At 40.2% G+C, this 18,025-nt stretch overlaps 1 protein-coding gene across 1 annotated transcript in view; it reads left to right on the plus strand.

The window, feature by feature from the left end:
* The first annotated feature begins 6,414 nt into the window (after positions 1–6,414).
* Positions 6,415–18,025, plus strand: part of PAPSS1 (3'-phosphoadenosine 5'-phosphosulfate synthase 1) — a 47,346-nt gene continuing 35,735 nt past the window's right edge. Inside the window, exons 1-2 of the mRNA XM_086747420.1 lie at positions 6,415–6,686; positions 13,643–13,757. Of these exons, the coding sequence (XP_086603546.1) occupies positions 6,627–6,686; positions 13,643–13,757 (175 nt within the window). The 5' untranslated portion in view covers positions 6,415–6,626. The remainder of the gene's footprint in view (positions 6,687–13,642; positions 13,758–18,025) is intronic.

The following is an 18,025-nucleotide window of genomic DNA, read 5'->3' on the forward strand; positions in this document are numbered from 1 at the left end:
AGGGTAAGAACTGTTGCATATCTCTTATTCATCTTTTGCTCAGCTAACCGGAGCTGTAACTGCTCATCCTTCTCCCAGTTTTCTTCTCTAAGAACCTTCCTGCCTTCCTGCCTGATAATCACTGGCTATTCCATTTCTAATCCCAGAGATCCCACCAAGTTTAGTTTATTTACAGGATTGCCACAAGATTTTTTTCCACATAATATCACATCCAGAGATGTGGAAAAAGAAATTTTTAAAAAAGTATTTTCTTCAAATGTTGAACAAAGACTTTAATAGGAATAGAGAAAACACCTTTAAAGTTTTGCTTCATTAGAGATCCCTCTCTCTAGATCTCAGTCTTGCTCCTGATGTTTAAATAAAATATACACCTGTCCTTGTGTCTGCCAAGGACTGATACAACAAGGTGAAATTATATAGTACCTAAATTTTTAAAATACAAAGTTATGTGGAAAATAAACATCTGTCATATAGATAAATATTTTTGAAGTTCTGAACATTGGAATTTGGGCCAGATTTTAAAGGGTGTTAATTACCTAAGGACACAATGAAGCGCACAGCAAAGTATTCAGGTTTCTAGGTGTATGTCTAGTTCCCAATCAAATTACCTACCACTCCTGAAAATGTCAACAGTCACCTAGGGTCCTCTTACAGTCACTGGGTATCTACAGAGTACACAGATGGTCAATTATATTCAGAAATCCAGCTCACTTGTAAAATTAACTTTTTATGTTGTTAATGACAAAGAATAAAATAGAACAAATAAAGCCCAAACCAGATTGTCATCAAACTGAAAGGCAATAGTCTGAATTATTTCTTATTCATTGCATGACCTCTAGTGGTCATCACAGCTTTTACAGCAGTTGAAATGCCAGCACACGCATTCTGGAGGAGACAGGCATTTTTTTGCAAAATACGGAGCATGAAGATCAACGTTTTCAAAACTACGCACTGTGCGCTTTTGCTTTACATGTGGAAGGCCTCCTTGTTTCACTATTAAAATAATGTTTTATTTTACTTTACAAAATGAGCACCCTGTGAACTCCAGTTTTAAGCCAGAGTTCCAGTAAATGCACTGTCCCTTGCTCTCTCTTTTTGCTGGCCAGTACCTCTCTCAGTCTAATTCTCTTGCACTTTGTCAGAGGCAGCCTTCCATTGGACAACACAGCGTTGCTGTGCATCCTGTTACCTTTTATGACATCTGTCCAGCTTCTCATAACATCATTGTATGACCTGGAACTGGCCACCAACCATCATCTCTCACTGCTGGCCAAAATAGATCACTTCATTGTGAACCCTGATGGTAAATGGAGTGAGTTTATCTGTCTGAAGAGCAAACTCAGCAGATGGCATCCTGGCAACATAATTGGGAAGAGAGCTCTAATCCTCAGTATTGTGGAACATGAAAAGAAATTTGAGTTGAACATTCAGCAGTATGTCAGAAAACAAATGGTATTCTCATCACCCAGGGTTTTTATTAGCATTTCTGCTGATCTTTCTGTGTCTTCTTTAAACAGCTGGGCCAGATTATTCTTCTGCTGAACATACATATCAGTCCAAATAGTAAATAATTTATTCAAAGTTTTTGCTAAAGACAGAGAATACATTCCCAGAAATACCTCCTCTATTACCATCTTTCTCAAATATAGCAGTCATGCAGGACTTCCTTGCATTTGTGTATTTTGTGTGTAAATGAGCATATCTTGTCTGCAGACCCAAGCTGCATCACAGATGGAGTATTCACACGTTAATTTCATTAATCTCAGGTAGGAATTTAAAATTGCTTTTGGCGGTCATTTTTTCCACTACACAAACCTGGTGAGAGAAGCAAAATAGCACCTCCAACAGGAGACTGACAGATAAGGAATTTATGCTTAAGAGCCATTAGAGTTTGCTCCTACTTCCAGAGAACAAAAGCTTGAACAAAACACTTAGTCTGTTTAAACAGTATTCTGGAGTTCTCACTTACCAGAATAGTGTCAAAAAAAGAATGATTTATGTGAGAAAAAAAGTTTGGAAACAATCCTGACAGAACTGTGATGAGCCTTTTCTATGTAGGCAGCATCCTCTACATTGAAGATGATCTCTTTCTTAAAGAAAAAAAAGGCAAAACTGCAGACAGCCTGCATGACTACCTGAGTTACACTGCTGTGGGTATTTTTCAAGGAAAAAAAAATTTAATAGATGCATCTTTACATGACCATGACATGTCATCTGACTTTGTTCAGAATGCTTACTAGAGGAGCAATTCCAGTATTAAAGGAATTTCTACCCTACTGTCTCATTTTATTGAAAGTGACTACAGTAGGTGGAATCTAGTGAATGCTTCATTAATTCGTTTTTCTTCCTAGAAATAAGAGAACATGCATCTTAAAGATAATATTTATAGGTAAGGCATTTCTATATCAGTTTCTAGTTTGTGTATCAGTCATATACAAGTAGATGGTCAGTCTTTAACAACAGAATGCTTTGACTTTAGTCTGTAGTGAAGTCTAATTCAGACACTCCCTTTATGCTATAGCTGATGTCTGGAAGCTATTCAAAATAATCTTGTCTATTTTTGAACATCCTAAAGCTTGATCTAGCTCTGTTGTTTCAATTGACATCTTGGGACAGATTGCTTGGTGAAACACTATATTAAAAAGTAAATTATCAAACATCATATTTTTTAATATTATGATTAAGTAACTTTTCTTTAAAAAGTTAATTTGTCCCCTGCAAATTTGTCAATTTATTTGGAGTATAACCTAAGATGAAATCTTCTCATCTTTTTATTAAGGTGGTCAGTAGCTCAGTTTTTACTGGAGATCAATACTGTATGGTACCATGCATCTGTCTGTTTGATAATGTTAAATAATGCACACTGAGAATCTTACTACATATTTGGGATTGATTGGTATTAGATAGTATAACTGGCTATGCAGAAGTTAGCCCAGTAGAGAATTATTTTCTATGGCATTGTCCCTATGTAGAATTGAAAGGATTTCCCTATGAGTTGGTTTGGTCAGCATTTCCATATGTAGAATTTGCTCTGGGCTGTCAATCTTTCTTCAGTGGTATTATGCAGTTGGAGGCTGCTTTGTCTAAACTTCATCTGTGCTCAAAGCCTGTTTTTCTCAACCTTCACATCAGAATCCAGCACAGTTTCTTTAACTAGTCCCCGTGCTGCCTATAAAGATTCTAGTAATTTCTTTTTAACAAGTACCTCACTTTTAATGTAATTTCCCTTTTTGAAATTAAGCACAACAGTAGTAGATGTTTTGTTTTTATTGCTCCTGCAAGACTGTTAAATCCAAATTTATTATGGTCATTTTACAGAGTAGCTCTTCAACAGAGCATCAGCATCATTCAGCACGACAATCAGCTCCAGAATACTAAATCCTGGTGGTTCCTACAGAGGTAGAGCGGGTCTTCTTTTTGGAGGCTCAGACTAGCCAAATATGTAGCTCAAAATATAATTTCTGCTGTCACTCTCTTACCAGACTTTAACATTTAGTAATACCACAGGCATACAGCACATTAGCTCCATAGAGAAGGGCTGCAAGAGCACCTGCTGTCATGAGAACAGTTTTTGATCTCAGGTTGGAAGCAGATTAAGAAATAACAGCAATTAATCAGAGATTGTTTATTGATTTGAATTTCACTAGGGGCTGCCACAGAAATTTGCTTTTGAAGTTCAGAAAACACCTGGATTGGATATCTAAATCAATCCATCATGAAAGATTTCAGCAAACTGGAACTGGAACTTACCCCTTAATAGTCATGCAGAACTCACACATAAGCTTACAAAGAATTCATAGGCTGTTCATTTTCCCTAAATCTTTGTATAAATTAACCTATCTTTGCTTCCAACATTTCAAGAATGCTCTTGTCATCTCCCTCTTTAATACTTGAAGGAGATTAAGGTGTTAGAGAGGCAAATGCATGGGCAGAACTGGATGAACTTGTATGTCCAACTTCTGTACACCAGAAATATATTTACATTTTCACTGAAACAGCACTGACAAGAACTGATGAAATATGACCTATGCTTGTGATATTAGCCTCTGTAAAATACGTAAATGCTGGTTATTGCCTGATATACCTCATCTACACATGTGGCTTTATATATAGTATTTTACTACACTATATACACATATGTATGTATACATTATTTCAGAATGTTAGTGTAATCACAAAAAGTGATCTGTTTTAGGAATTGCTGTTCAGAAATGTTTTTTTCATATGTCTAAGATTACATCTGTCTGACCACCAGTCATATTAGCAGATTTCACTAGTACATATTCAGATTTCACTAGTATATATAAAACCACTCATCGGGTTTTTTGCAGTATTTTGTGGAAGTAATCATGCAGCTCCCTGCCTTCAGCCCGTTTGGGCATTATTATGCATACATCTTGATTAATACAACTGCCTTTTCTTCTCTTGTGATTTTCCATACTGCAAATACCATTGCCTAAAACTTCCCCTGTGCGCACAGCCTCATTTTCTCAACCTTCAAATCAGAGTCTAATATAGTTTCTTTAGAAACTAGGTGGCAAAAAAAAACCTCGCGATAGGGTGGAACTCCTTGCTGGTAAACCACTGACCAAGGCAAAACTCCTGTGCAGACCATTTAAAAAAATCCCATGTGTCTTGCTCCCAGTCAATGTGTGAGTATTACAGGAGAGCCAAATGTACCTGTTAAGAAGTCACTTGCATAGGTACGTGGACTGCCTGTGGTTTTTGACTCAATTTACAGCTCTTGGAAACTACCATCTTCCCACTATTGTCTCAGACTGCAGAATGAACAGTACTAATCCATATCAAGTTAGAATAAAGTAACAGTAGAATTTTAAAATGAATGTGATTGCAAACAACATTTAGAATTACTCTTAATCCCTGTAAAACAAATGCTGTGCAAAGCATAGTTAACCAAACCTGGCCTGGGTAGTCAATAGGAGGAAGCCTGTTCTCAGGTTCTCAGGTTCTCTTTCTGTACTTGGGAGAGGACTGTGTGAGAGATTTTGCTACTGAAAATCCAGGCCCTGCCTCTGTCACTGCTTGTCATGCTCAGAATGTCTGTACACAGCCAGGGACCATCTGTTGAACAGTTACTTGCAGGGCAGCATGCTGTGTAGCCTTGTCATTCAAGTAAAGCCTAAAGATATAACGGCAATTGTTGTATTTCTTAGTTACATTGTATTAATTCTATCTGACTTTCAAATTGTCTGAGAGCATTTCTAATTACTTCTGATTTCAGAGAGGTCATCTACCTTGCATAAGAATTTTAAGCTTTTAATCTGAATTTCAAAATATGCTCTAAACCCAACACCTTAGTATATTTGAAAGGATGTCTTTCTGATATAGCAAGAGTAAACATTCACCCACAAAGAGGGCGTTTTCATTTCATGTTTAAACTGTCAGAGAACAAACAGTCTACAGGTTGTAAATGGGCTAATTATTTTAACAGTAAATGCAATTTATGTTAGTACAGCACCACTTCCACCTTAAGATTAGCACTTAAATGCTAAAGCAATTCCTTTCTTCAAGTAATATATGTGGACTAATATTTATACAGCAAATGGAATGCCTGTTAGTATGGCATCATCTCCACCTTAAGATTAGCACCCAAGTATAAAGCTGTTCCTTTCTGGAAGCAAGAATTCAGAACTTTTGGTTCTAAATTCACCATAAAAGACATTTCCTAGGACACAGCACAGCATTAGCTTTATTTGTTGGGGAAATCCTTGCAAGGTGGGAGATTAAATTGAAACATTCCTTGCCTTCCAAGTCACTCACATCACCACCGGTGCACACTGCTGCTTCTCCGGGTGTCAGCACCTCCAATCTAAAGCTTTGCAGCAAAGCCCTCTCTTTCTTCAAAGACAGAGGAAACAAGTGTTCTGCTTTGGCTTTAGCTTGCCCTCATCACAGAAAAATGAGGCAGCCACCTTGCCCCCTCACCTCCCCAACTTTTCCTGCTGGCCCGAGGGGCATAACAGCCTCTCCTCCACCTGTGTGTGGTAATCGGAGGAGGTGTACAGCTGCTTGGCTACTGGCACCAGCTGAGCGATGCTGGCAGTCGGAGCAGGCCGCGGCCTGCTGCTGTCTTGCTTTCCAAACGAGCGGGACCGACCCTGCAATCCCAAGCATCACACAGCAAGAGAGAATACCAACATAACGCCGCACAGGCTTAACGTTACAGCACAGAGCGGGCGGGAATATCGCCAGCTACCTCGGGAGGCGAAGCGAAGCGCCGGACACGGGTCACGGCGGGCACGGGCCGCGCCCACCGCCCACCAGGGGCAGCAGCGGGAGGGCCGGAGCGGGGCAGTCTCGGCGGAAGTCACCGCCTCCGGCGGCCACCGCCCACCCTGGCGAGCGTCACGGCGCTGCGCAGGCGCGCAGCTGGGCCCCTGTCCCCACCCCCAATCGCCCCCGCCACCTCCCTCTCTCCCTCGCTCCCTCCCGCCGGGCCGCGGCTCCTCCCTGCACCACCTTTGGCCAAGCCGCGGGCGGGGACGGGCAGTCGGCACGGCTCGCCGGCGGCAGCGCCTTCATCCGCGTCAAGCATCAGTGGGGAAGGCGCCTTCTCTTTCTCCTCCTCTCCTCCCTTCCTTCTTCCTCTCGCTGCCCCCGCGGCCATGGAGCTGCCTGAGAGCCAGTGCAAGAAAGTCAAGCTGAGCAACAGGGTGCCGAGCTGGGTGAGCGGGCGGGGAGCGGGACGCCTGCAGGCAGAGGGGCGTGCGATGCTGTCGGGGGAGAGGAGAGGGAAGGGAGGGAGGGAGGGAGGGAGGGAGGAAGGAAGGAAGGAAGGAAGAAAGAAAGAAAGAAGCGGCCGAGCCCCGTGGTGATGTGGCAGTGGACGGCAGCGGGACCCGGGGCAGGGGGCTTCGCGCACCGCTCCCTGCCGCCCGCCCGGAGCGGGTAGGGATGCGGCGCCGTTGCTGCGCGCGGGGCTCCGCAAGCCGGGGCCGTTAACGCAGCGGGCTCGCGGGCTCCCTGAGGGGAGCGTTGCCATGGAGCCCGGCGGGGGGGGCGGCTGTGCCCTGTTCCCGGTATTTCGGAGGGGGCCGGGGGTCTGGGGGTTCATCCCTGCCTCTTCCGTCGTGAGCCCTCAGCTTCCAGCGTTTTGGTAGAGCGGCGAGTTGAGAATGCGGTGTACAATGTGGCCATTCATAAACCTGGCTTGGCCAAAGACTGAGGTTCTTTGTATGGCGGGTGTTATGTGGAAAACTGTCGAGACAGGGCTTTAAAAGAATCTAACCAAAGCCTTCATTCTTGTTCATAAAGATGGGGGACGATCAGTTTACAGCGAAGACAAAAATGCAGCTGTTTAGAAGATACATTGCAGGCTTTTGCTGAGAACATTTGATACTTTTGATGATGCAAGATAAGTGAAAGAAAAAAAAAGTATAATTTCTTTCAAACAACGCTGATCTGAAGCAGTCAAGAGATAAGATCCAGAAAAAATTTGATATGAAAGTAATTGCGTAAAACAGCCTTTGAAGTCTTGCTGTGAGTAAGTAGTACAGGCCACAACTTTCTTATTAAAGTGACAGATCTATTAAAGAAGAAAAGAGTCTCACGGTTGCCTGAAAAATTGAGATGTTGGTATTGTACTAAAAAGCATTCAGTAGATGTTGTGCCTGTCCAAGCCTCTTCCACTGTATGCAAGTTCAAACTTGGTTATGTAAGAGAGTAATTGGTAAGTTACGTTCTTTCAATTTCCTTGAGGAAAAGGCAAAATCAGATGTTATGAAGATAATGAAATAGACCATGTCTGGGTGGGGGTAACAAAGTGTATTAAAAAGTTACTCTGTATCATTTAATTTGTCAGAAGCAAAGCCAAGATTGGTTTGTCCAAATTAAGGAAATCATACAAGTGAACTGGTTCAGTTGAGGTTAGCAACCCCCTCTGTGCTACGTGGCAAGCAGAGGAAGTCTTCCGTTTCTCTCTTTTTCTTCAGAAGATCTCAGCTGAAACGCTCTTTATATAACCCAATAAGCTTCAGGAAAAAAAATGCTGCTGATTCACAGACTCCACAGACAAATGTTCTGGCACTTCTGATTCCGTGTCTGTTCAGCTGAGAGCAAAGTCAAAGCAACCCATTATACCCCGATGGAATTGGCAGCCCCTAGGAGAGTAGACAGAGCCTCATCTTCCAAAGTTTCTCTGGGCATCCAGCACTATTCAAAATACACTTCTGTCTGTGGAAATTCCCTTGCCAAACCCACCTCTGAGCACAGCAAACTGCAAGTTACAGAGCAGCACACAACATAGCCACAAATACTGCCGTTACAGTACCTAAATATGAAGACTTGTGGAATACTTCCTTTAGCATAGCTTGAACTCCTAACATGACTGGGGTATTGCATCATTTTGCAGGTAACTCCGAATGAGAACTTGCTCCAGTTCTGGTTTCTGAAACCATATTCAGCACAGGCATTTCTGGCTTTGTTTTTGTCCATTCCCTCTGATGCCATCCATGACTCCACTCTAGTACTGGTGAATAAGCTGTCTCTGCTTTTGGTAATGCTGTCATTGCAGCAGGTGGCAAGTGAAGATATACTCCATATAGTACGGTCATCACCAAGCTACTTGTATCCACAGATTCTGGCTGCTTTCTGCTGCTGTGATTTTTGAAACTGTCCCAGCTTTAGAACATCTGGCAAAGATGGGCTTTTCTGTGTAAGTGGCAGGAGAGCATACATTTGGCAAACTGGGCAGCGCTACACGCGAAGGTGTTTAAATGCCTTATTGTATCAGTGCCACGGTGGCAAACTGCATTCTGGAGGGCAGTTGTGAGGATAAAAGAAAGTTTTTTTTTGTTGTAAGTGAGGAAAAAATGTAATGCTGTAGGCTATGGCAGAGTTTGTATTGGTGAATTGTTGTTTTCTAATAACTGTAAAACATCTTGTTGTTCAGATATAATTTCTGAGCTTATCCTTTTTTTCCCAAGCACAATTGTCCAAATCTAGCACAAATTTTCAAACCAAAATTTGAGAAAGTAGTTATTGGAAGGCATTCCTGGCAGATCTTTTGGTGAACAGGTCCTGAAATCTCATCTAAATATGTGAACAAACAGACTCTCACATGAAGTGCTGTTGTTTTAGCATCCGTGGTAGCAGAATTTTTATGTTGGAGTTATGTCTATTCTCATTGCTTGTGTTCGCATGTCGACAAAGACAACGCACAATGCTCAGTCTGCCTGAGTTGCTGATTGGCTGTTGAGAAGAGCCATTTGGAGGGAAAAAGAAACCTTTCATTTGGTTATCAGTGCTGAAGAATAAACGTCATAAAAATGTATTGTTATCAGGGTATCCCTGGCTTATGGTGAGGCACGTGGTGAGCAAGTTAGCAAATGGCCTAGAAAGTATCTGGGGTGATTGGGAAATGGGAAAGGCATTAAAGATAAGGCTGCATTTGAGAGGCGATGCCGGATATGTTGCTCTTGTTAGCTTGGGGAATCAACATCTTAGGGCAGAAGAATATGGAATTAGCTGCAGCTTCTTGAATATATATGGTTTGTATAGAAACCATGCCTGTTCTTTACACAGTTCTTTCCCAGTGCTGCCAGCCTCAAAGCTGTCTCAAGTTGATGCTGTCTGTAGCTTGGGAAGTCTCTGCTTCCTACCCCAGAGGTCTTGCTTTGTGAAAAATTAAAATTTAATGTAAAGTGACTGTAGAAGCACAACGTTTCATTGTTGTTCTGAAGTAATGAAGAATAAATTCAGTTTATGCCAGTGTAGTGATCTGTCTGTTAACTATGAAATAAGCAGTATTTTTTTTCTTTCTGGTGTCTTTAGTTCTTGGTGTTGTAATTTGGTTTTGCTTTTCTTCATCTGGATGTCTGATCTGAATTCCAAGTTCTTACATTGAAAGTGTTTGGCACTGATAAATTTGGCCTTGGCAAAAAAAAAAAAAAAAAGATAGTTGCAACTAGATAAAACATAAAGAATAAGATAAGGAAAAAATATAGGTCAAGTTTGTCTCTGCAAATGTTTACATAGAGAAATTGACAGAGTTAGTATTTTCTTTTGGTCCCTATCTTTTTTTCTGTTTTCTGTTCCCATAGTTCTTAAATGTCTGTATTCATTTCCTCAGTCAACTACTGGCAAAGCTAAAAGGTTACCTTTATGCCAAAAAAAGCAAGCTGCAGAGTCATCCTTCCTTGCTGTCTTATTATTACAGCTTTTCAGTGCACATCTGTGAAAGGCTTGTTACTTTAATACTCTGTGTTTTTTTTTTTGTCTGTAGTACAAAGATATTAGCCTATTATGGCAGTTCAGATCTCATGTGAGAAACAAACTAGCATAGTGGGGGAGAAGAAAGGAAGGACATGTCAGTCTTCTCAGCTGACATTACCATTATAATGAATCACAGTGGACTGAAGCATTATTTCTATTTAACCTGGTGAGTAGGAGAGAAAATGTTAAAATGCAGTATTTGTATAAGTAGCTATAAGTAGAAGCACTTAATGCGTAACATGAGGTAGAAAAAATATTTTTGTGGGCAAGTCAGAGAGGAAATTTCAGATGGTTTTAAAAAAAGCAGATAAATAGGCCGTGGAGATTAATGCTTTTTTTTTTTTTCATTAGCCTCTTTACAAAAATCTAGAGTGTCCTTTCAGTAGTGACTATTGTAGTGAATTATAGTGTAATTAGGCTAAGAAGTGTAAAATAGTTTTTTAAAAGAGTACTTAATCATCACGTCGAGTTATTCTGTTACTCATTTTCTTATCTTTCATTTCTTTTAACACTGATAATTTGAATCTCCAAGGTGAGCAATGCTTTGATAAAGTGTAAAAAGAAATGACTGTTCTTTATTTCTGCTATAATTTTGGATGACCATTTAATGTCATAAATTCATACGCATCAAAGTTTACGTACAGGAATTTGAAGACTGGCTACATAAATTAAGAGCACAACCAGTGTGAGCCACTGATTTCTGCTCCTGACTGTTTTTCTGGGCCACATCAATGTTTGTAGTGAGTGTATGTATCAGGGATAGTAATTAAAAACTTTTGTTGTTGAGGATCCAATGTTCAGCTTTTGTTGCTCAATGGTGGTAGTGAATCACCTAGTAGCAAATTGGACATGATTAGGAAACATTACTACGTTGGGTTTTTTTGTTTTTTTTGTTGTTTTTTTTTTTGGTTTGTTTGTTTGTTTTCAGCAAGAGAGAATGACTTGCTAAATTCTTAACTCTTTAGAGCATCAATAGTAAACAGCTTTTGATAGAAGGAGGACTTTGCTACTACTTCGCCCAGTACTGAGCTGTCTTGTTTGTGTGCATGCACACATAAACAAAAGGTGGGGCTGCTGGTGATAAGTGTGTTTTTGAATGTATGCAGACTATTTGAGCACTTTAACCATTAGGCTTAGACACCTGCTTCTGAAGTACAGATGGATTATTGTCCCACCACTGAGCTTGCTGGCTGCTCTGTTGCACTTGTGTGCCTTGTAGTCTGGCAATCTGTTGGCCTGCTCATTGATGTAATTTGTTGTCTCTGCTAATTTGTTACCTGATACTTTTTTGTTTTTTTCTCTTTTAAGGTTGTGTCTTTTTCATAATTTTAAGAATCCCGGTTGCCTGCTTCCTTCTTTAGGGTTTCATGTGTTTCGTAAGCATAGTGCAATGCCCTGGTCAGTGTCATTACCACTTTTCTTGTTCTGGAGAACAAAGCTGATACAACTTACTGAATACGGACTGGAAGAAGTCTCCTTGGATAAGATGTTTGACCTCCGAAGTATTTGATTCTGATAACAGACTCCTTGCTAGGAGTCAAAAGCAGAGCTTGTGTGTTTTTATATTTCAATGTCAAATAGCTTACTGAGACAGTGGCATGGGACCTGTGCTTTGAGACTGTTTTCTGTTTATCCAGTGCCTGGTACAATACAGTATGACTGGAATTAATGAGAAAGAATATTGCTATCAATATATTAGTTTGAATTAGTGTATATGTTCATTATGCACAGTATATTTTTCTTTTAATTGAAGACTAAGTACTTACATTTTTCTTGTTTTTAATTCCACAATTTATACATTTGCTCACTGAGATCTCCGATTTTGTTATGCATAATTGTTTCTACTGTAAGAAGAAAGAGTTTTTGATTTTTTTTTTACTCTTTTTAAACTCTCTACAGTTTTAGTTAGCTGTATTGCACTGACTTCATGTGCAAAACAGTTTTGTTTTAGGAGAAAAATTATTTGAAAACACGATCAGCAAGTATAACTTCATTTTGTATGGTGATAACCTGTTTGCAGGTGGTGGTTTCTTATGGGTTGGTATTCCATCTTCATCTAATTTTAGATGCCAGGCTGTCACTGTTGAATTACAGAGTTATATTTAAAGACTTGAACATCTGTTCCTACCTTGAGTTTCTGTTTGTATTAACTATGAGCCCAGCTGTGTATAGGAGTGGGGACATACAATCACACAAATTCGTAACTTTCAATTAAGTTATAGATAAACTTTTTGAAGTGTTTTTCTACAGAGGAATGATGTAGTAGCATTTCATGAAGCCACAAGTAGATACCATTTTTCTATTAACCTTACTTCAAGGTGTCTCTAAGACTGTGAATAGCACTCTGCTAGTACTCCGTGGATGAATATCCTCCCTGCTTTCTTTTTTATTAAATGTCGTAAGTGCTTTATTTTCCAGCTGGCACTGATACAATGATGAAAGAGAAGATAGCACAAATATCTTGCAAATTGTTTGTAAGGAAGAGAAGTCAAAGCAGCATTATATATACCACTAATCTGTCTTGCACCCCCCCCTTTTTTTTTTTTTTTTTTTAAACCTTCTCTTCTGTTTAATTGTTCATGCTCTGTTTGGTTTTCTAAGGTTTTGATCTTCTATGAACAAAGTTCATATAGCTAGATACCATTAAAGCTCAAGGGAATGCTGAGGGCTGAGGTCTTATGGGTTCCCTCACCTTAAATTGTGAAATGAGTTTGGCAGGAGTGTCATCTTACTTAAGGTACTCATACAGCAGCTTATTATGATGAATAAATAGTTTTAAGAAAGTCTGTAACCAGCTTTGTTTTAATTAAAATTGTATTACAGAAATCTCATCTTTTAAAGTAAATTCTTAGAAATAGTACTTTTTTTAAACATTCAGAATATATGATAACTGTCTAATTTCTGGAGACTGATGATATTGTAAGTAAAGGCAGAGTGGTTTGGAGGTGTGTCTGCTGAAATGCAAGGTGGACCAGACATGCATAGTTTGCAATGAAAAGACTTCTTAAGAGTTAAAAATGAGCCAATGTTTGATTGTTTTATGACAGAAACCTTTAGCTCGGAGAGAGATAGAATCCATTGGATCTTAGATTTAAGTGATCTGAATAGAAGTAAAGTCTAGCACGTTGTTTCTATAGCTGATTTTTCTTAAACAAGTTGTGTTTGAAAGTAGTAGTTGACTAACCTGCCAATCTCAAGTTTCACAGAAGGGCCACAAGGGATAAGGTTTGCTATGGGTGGCTTTTCTAATTTTCATTTATGTCCTTTGATCTATGCTGCAGCTAATGAATTGGGTATTGTTTTTACTTGGTCTGTCTCCAAGTTTTTCTTTGTGCCTGTGAATAAGTTTTAGTATGCTTTGCCAGCTCACCTTTTCAGAAATTAAAGATGTAATCACCTTCTTTTACAGGGAACACAGAGGGCAACCAATGTTACCTACCAAGCTCATCATGTCAGCAGAAATAAGAGAGGCCAAGTGGTAGGAACAAGAAGTGGTTTTCGTGGATGCACAGTCTGGTTAACAGGTACAGTCATGAATTTCTGAGGATCCGTTTCTTTTAGTTACTCTTCTGAAAAGCTACTTGCCTGTAGCTCCTTTTTTTCATGCAAGTTTGAATGTTTGTGGAATCTAAGACCTTGATGCAATTTTATTACTGTTTTTAGGTAGACTAGCAAGAAATTGCTCTGGGACAGGTAATAACTTGAGAATGTATTTTGTTCAGTGCTGTAGGAGGGTTCTTTATTTGACACTGTCCACTGCTTAATTCCAGTTAAATTTTGGAGCATATGGAGGGTTTTTTTTTGTGTTTTAACCAAATCTGTCTCTTCTCACTGTCCATTTTACCTATTAACAAATGAAACCTAACCTTTTTTGAGTCTGTGTTTCCGAAACTTTTCTGTAAAGATCTCTTCTCCTTGGAATGTGATTGTCTCCTTGGGTTGAAATAACATTTCAACATAAACCTATGCCTTTTGGACAGCAATTGCATGTTTAGGCAATGCATAAATTTATTTTTGAAATCAGGATTGTGGTGTTTTTCTTTGAATTGTTTTGATTGTAAAAAGAGGGGGTAAGTAAATCCTGGAAGACAGTTTTGTTTCATAACTAGGAGGGGTTGTTTTTGTTCTGTCTTTCAAAGTTCCTGGAAGTTTTAACGTATTTTCGTTGGAGGTTTTCTTCAGTTAAAACTGAAAATAAAAAATATAACAAAATGTGTTACTTAATTAGTTTGTAAACCATTTAGAGCACTATTGTATTGCGATACAAAAGATCATAGAATCATAGAATGGTTAGGGTTGGAAGGAATCTTCAAAAGGTTGCTTTCCCTGCAAGGAGCAGGAGCATCTTCGACTAGATCAGGTTGCTCAGAGCCTTATCCAACCTGGCCTTGAACATTTCCAGGGATGGGGCATCCACCACCTTTCTGGGCAAACCTGTTCCAGTGTTTCAGCACCCTCATTGTAAAAATTTTTTTCCTAATATCTAATCTAAATCTACCTCCCTCTAACCATTACCCCAAGTCCTGTCACAACAAGCCCTACTGAACAGTCTCACCCTGTCTTTCTTGTAGGCCCCCTTGAGGTACTGGAAGACCGCTGTCAGGTCTCCCTGGAGCCTCCTCTTCTCCAGGCCCCAACTCTCTCAGCCTGACCTCACCGGAGAGGTGCTCCAGCCCTCTTAGCATCTTCATAGCCCTCCTGTGGACCCTCTCCAACTGGTCCATGTCCTTCCTATCTTGGGGGCTCCAGAACCGGACACAGTACTCTAGGTGGGGTCTCACCAGGGCAGGGTAGAGGGGGAGAATCGCCTCCCTCGACCTGCTGGCCGCGCTCCTCTTGATACAGCCCAGATGCAGTTGGCCTTCTGGGCCGCAAGGCCGCATTGCCTGCTTATGTTGAGCTTCTCATCCACCATCACTCCCAAGTCCCTCTCTTCAGGGCTGGTTTCGATCTGTTCTCCGCCCAGCGGAGACTGCCACAACCCACGTGCAGGACCTTGCACTTGGCTTGGTTGAACTTCATGAGGTTTGCATTGGCCCACCTCTCCAGTCTGTCAAGGTCCCTCTGGATGGCATCCCTCCCCTCCAGCGTGTTGACGGCACCACACAGTTTGATGCTGTCGGTGATCTTGCTGAGGATGCACTCTATCCCACTGTCCATGTTGCCGACAAAGATGTTGAACAGGGCCAGTCCCAATTCTGACCCCTGAGGAACACCACTTGTCACTAGTCTCCACATGGACATTGAGCTATTGACCACCACTGCGGCCATCGAGCCAACTCTTTATCCACCAAGTGGTCCGCCCGTCAAACCCATGTCTCCAGTTTAGAGAGAAGGGTGTCGTGTGGGACAGTGTGAAATGCCTTGCACAAGTCCAGGTAGATGATATCCTTTGCTCGTCCCTTGTCCACTGATGCTGTAACCCTGTCATAGAAGGCCACCAAATTGGTCAGGCACGATCTGCCCTTAGTGAAGCCATGTTGGCTGTCGTGAACCACCTCCTTGCTCTCCATGTGCCTTAGCATGGTTTCCAGGAGAATCTGCTCCATGACCTTGCCAGGCACGGAGGTAAGGCTGACTGGCCTGTAGTTGCCTGGGTCTTCCTTATTCCCCTTTTTAAAAATGGGGGTTAAGTTCCCTCTCTTCCAGTTATCACGGACCTCTGTCTTCATAGAGTGTTAGAGAAAATTACTACACTAATTAAAATTTATTTCCATTAGTGTTAATGAACATGTGTGATAGGTAAAGCAGCAGTTGATACCAAATTGCTGAGAGCCATTTCAAACAGATTTGATACAGTAGCTTGCTGACATGTATTTCTTTAGCAAAAAAATTGACACCTTTCTCTCCCTGTTTCTGTCACGTAGCTCCAGTCTGTATCTCAGTGCTCAAATGATCTGGTAGGCTGCCTGTCTGTTTCTCCTGGTAATTCATTAATATCCTTTTGAGAAAGGTAATGATAAAAATATTTTCTCAGTTATCTACATGGCAATATTTTCCAGTCATCATTCTTTTTAAGCAAACATTATCTCAATGCCCGATTTCCTTTTTTTTTTCAGGAGGAAGAAGGGTGATGGTAGAATACAGAAAAGTAGGAAGGCTGAAAGGTATTAAGAAGAGTGTTTTGGGGAAGCTAGATTATTAAAGATGTTTGAGCACTGATGTTAGGGGTGAAATGGACTGTAGGTATTGAAGAAAGCATTACTACCCATTCCAGAACTGTGCAAACATAAGTCTTCAAAACTCTGCCAGATTTTAGAATAAAAGGTGAAATGATGGTACACTCCCTTCAAGAGTCTCTCACCTCATCAGCAGTCATGGAGTGGGAGTGTATGGAAAGTTAATTCAGAGATAGCTTTTCATTTTTAAGCTCAGATTTAATTGAGAGCTGAATTCTAATAAATGTCTTGTGCTGTTGAGTCAGAGGGCCCTAGCAAAAAACCGAGGAGTGTCAAAAATATATTAAAAAGCATTACTTTTATAAATAAAATAATATGCAATTTTGTGACTGAAAGTTATTTTAAAGACCTGTCAGCTCAAAAGCTGTTTTAAAAATTCATTATTATATAACTTTAACTTTTGCAGTTCATTACATGTTGGAGACCAAACAATGTGTGAAAAGCTAGAGCATTTGAGGGAACAGCAAGCTACATGTGGGGACAAAAATTGCAAATCAAGGACTGCATCAATGAGAAGTAAATGATGAACTTGCTGAAATCTTAATTGGACTGCCGTGGTTATTTTGTAGGATGGGAGTGTACTTAATTGCTGCCAAAAGAAGACTATTCTATTTCTAGCCTTACTTTCCTTCTCGCAATCTGTAGTGCTTGCCTAGCCCAACCTTGAGCTGGTTGAACTTGCTAAATCATCAGTGAACTTAATACAGCCTACACCCACACACAAAAAAAGGGAGTGAAAAAAGGAAAAAAGAAAAAGATCAGCAAACTGAGTTGGCTAATGGGCACCAGACGTGGTGGAATAATAAGAGGTAGGATGTTGTGAGTGGAGAGAATGGAGGGCAAGAGAGCAAGAGGTCTCCTTTTGGAAGCTTTTTCAAGCTGACTGTTATGACTTAGGCCAGATCATGTATAGCTGTTGCTCTTTTCAAAGTAGATAGGTAAGCATTGACATAGGAAACTTGAGTTGTCCAAGAAAGTATATGTAATTTTTATAAACATTGTTACATCATTATTCACAACTCTGCAATTTGTTGAGAGTTTTGAGTATGAGCCAAACCATACTGAAATCTGTGACATGGATGTGGGGGCTTTTCTTGAGGAGGGGATGTTGGTTCTTTTTTTTAGGACTTGTCCTGGGATACACATATTCTTATGTTTTCAGTAGATCGCTCTGCATCTTGTGGATATTAAATTGAGTGAAGGAGCAACCAATACAATGACTCCTCTTCTTTAAATTACCCAAAACTATTGCAGGTGTCAAGGTTTCCTTTGCACTTTCTGTTTTCTTAGAACCTGTTTGTTAGCATGATTGTCATTCTTTGCTGTAAAGGTCTTAGAAGTAATAACAAACTGCTGTTTTGTGTGATTTTTTGCTTCTTTCTCTAAAAGCTAGACTAATTCTTAACCACCACTAATAAAGATAAAAACATTTTTCTTCAGCCACTAATGCTATTTTTTTTTTTACTACCGTTACCCTTAATTTTTTTCTTACTCAAAGGATTAATGTCATCTTATGAAGATTCAAGTTTGTGTTCCGTTAATTACTCTGTATAAGCTGAAGAATGCGCTCAAGATTAAACTCCTGAATTCTAGTCTAGAAAATTATTCAAACA

Source organism: Chlamydotis macqueenii, chromosome 4 (assembly GCF_036417535.1).
Source record: "Chlamydotis macqueenii isolate bChlMac1 chromosome 4, bChlMac1.mat, whole genome shotgun sequence".
Classification (NCBI taxonomy): Eukaryota; Metazoa; Chordata; class Aves; order Otidiformes; family Otididae; genus Chlamydotis; species Chlamydotis macqueenii.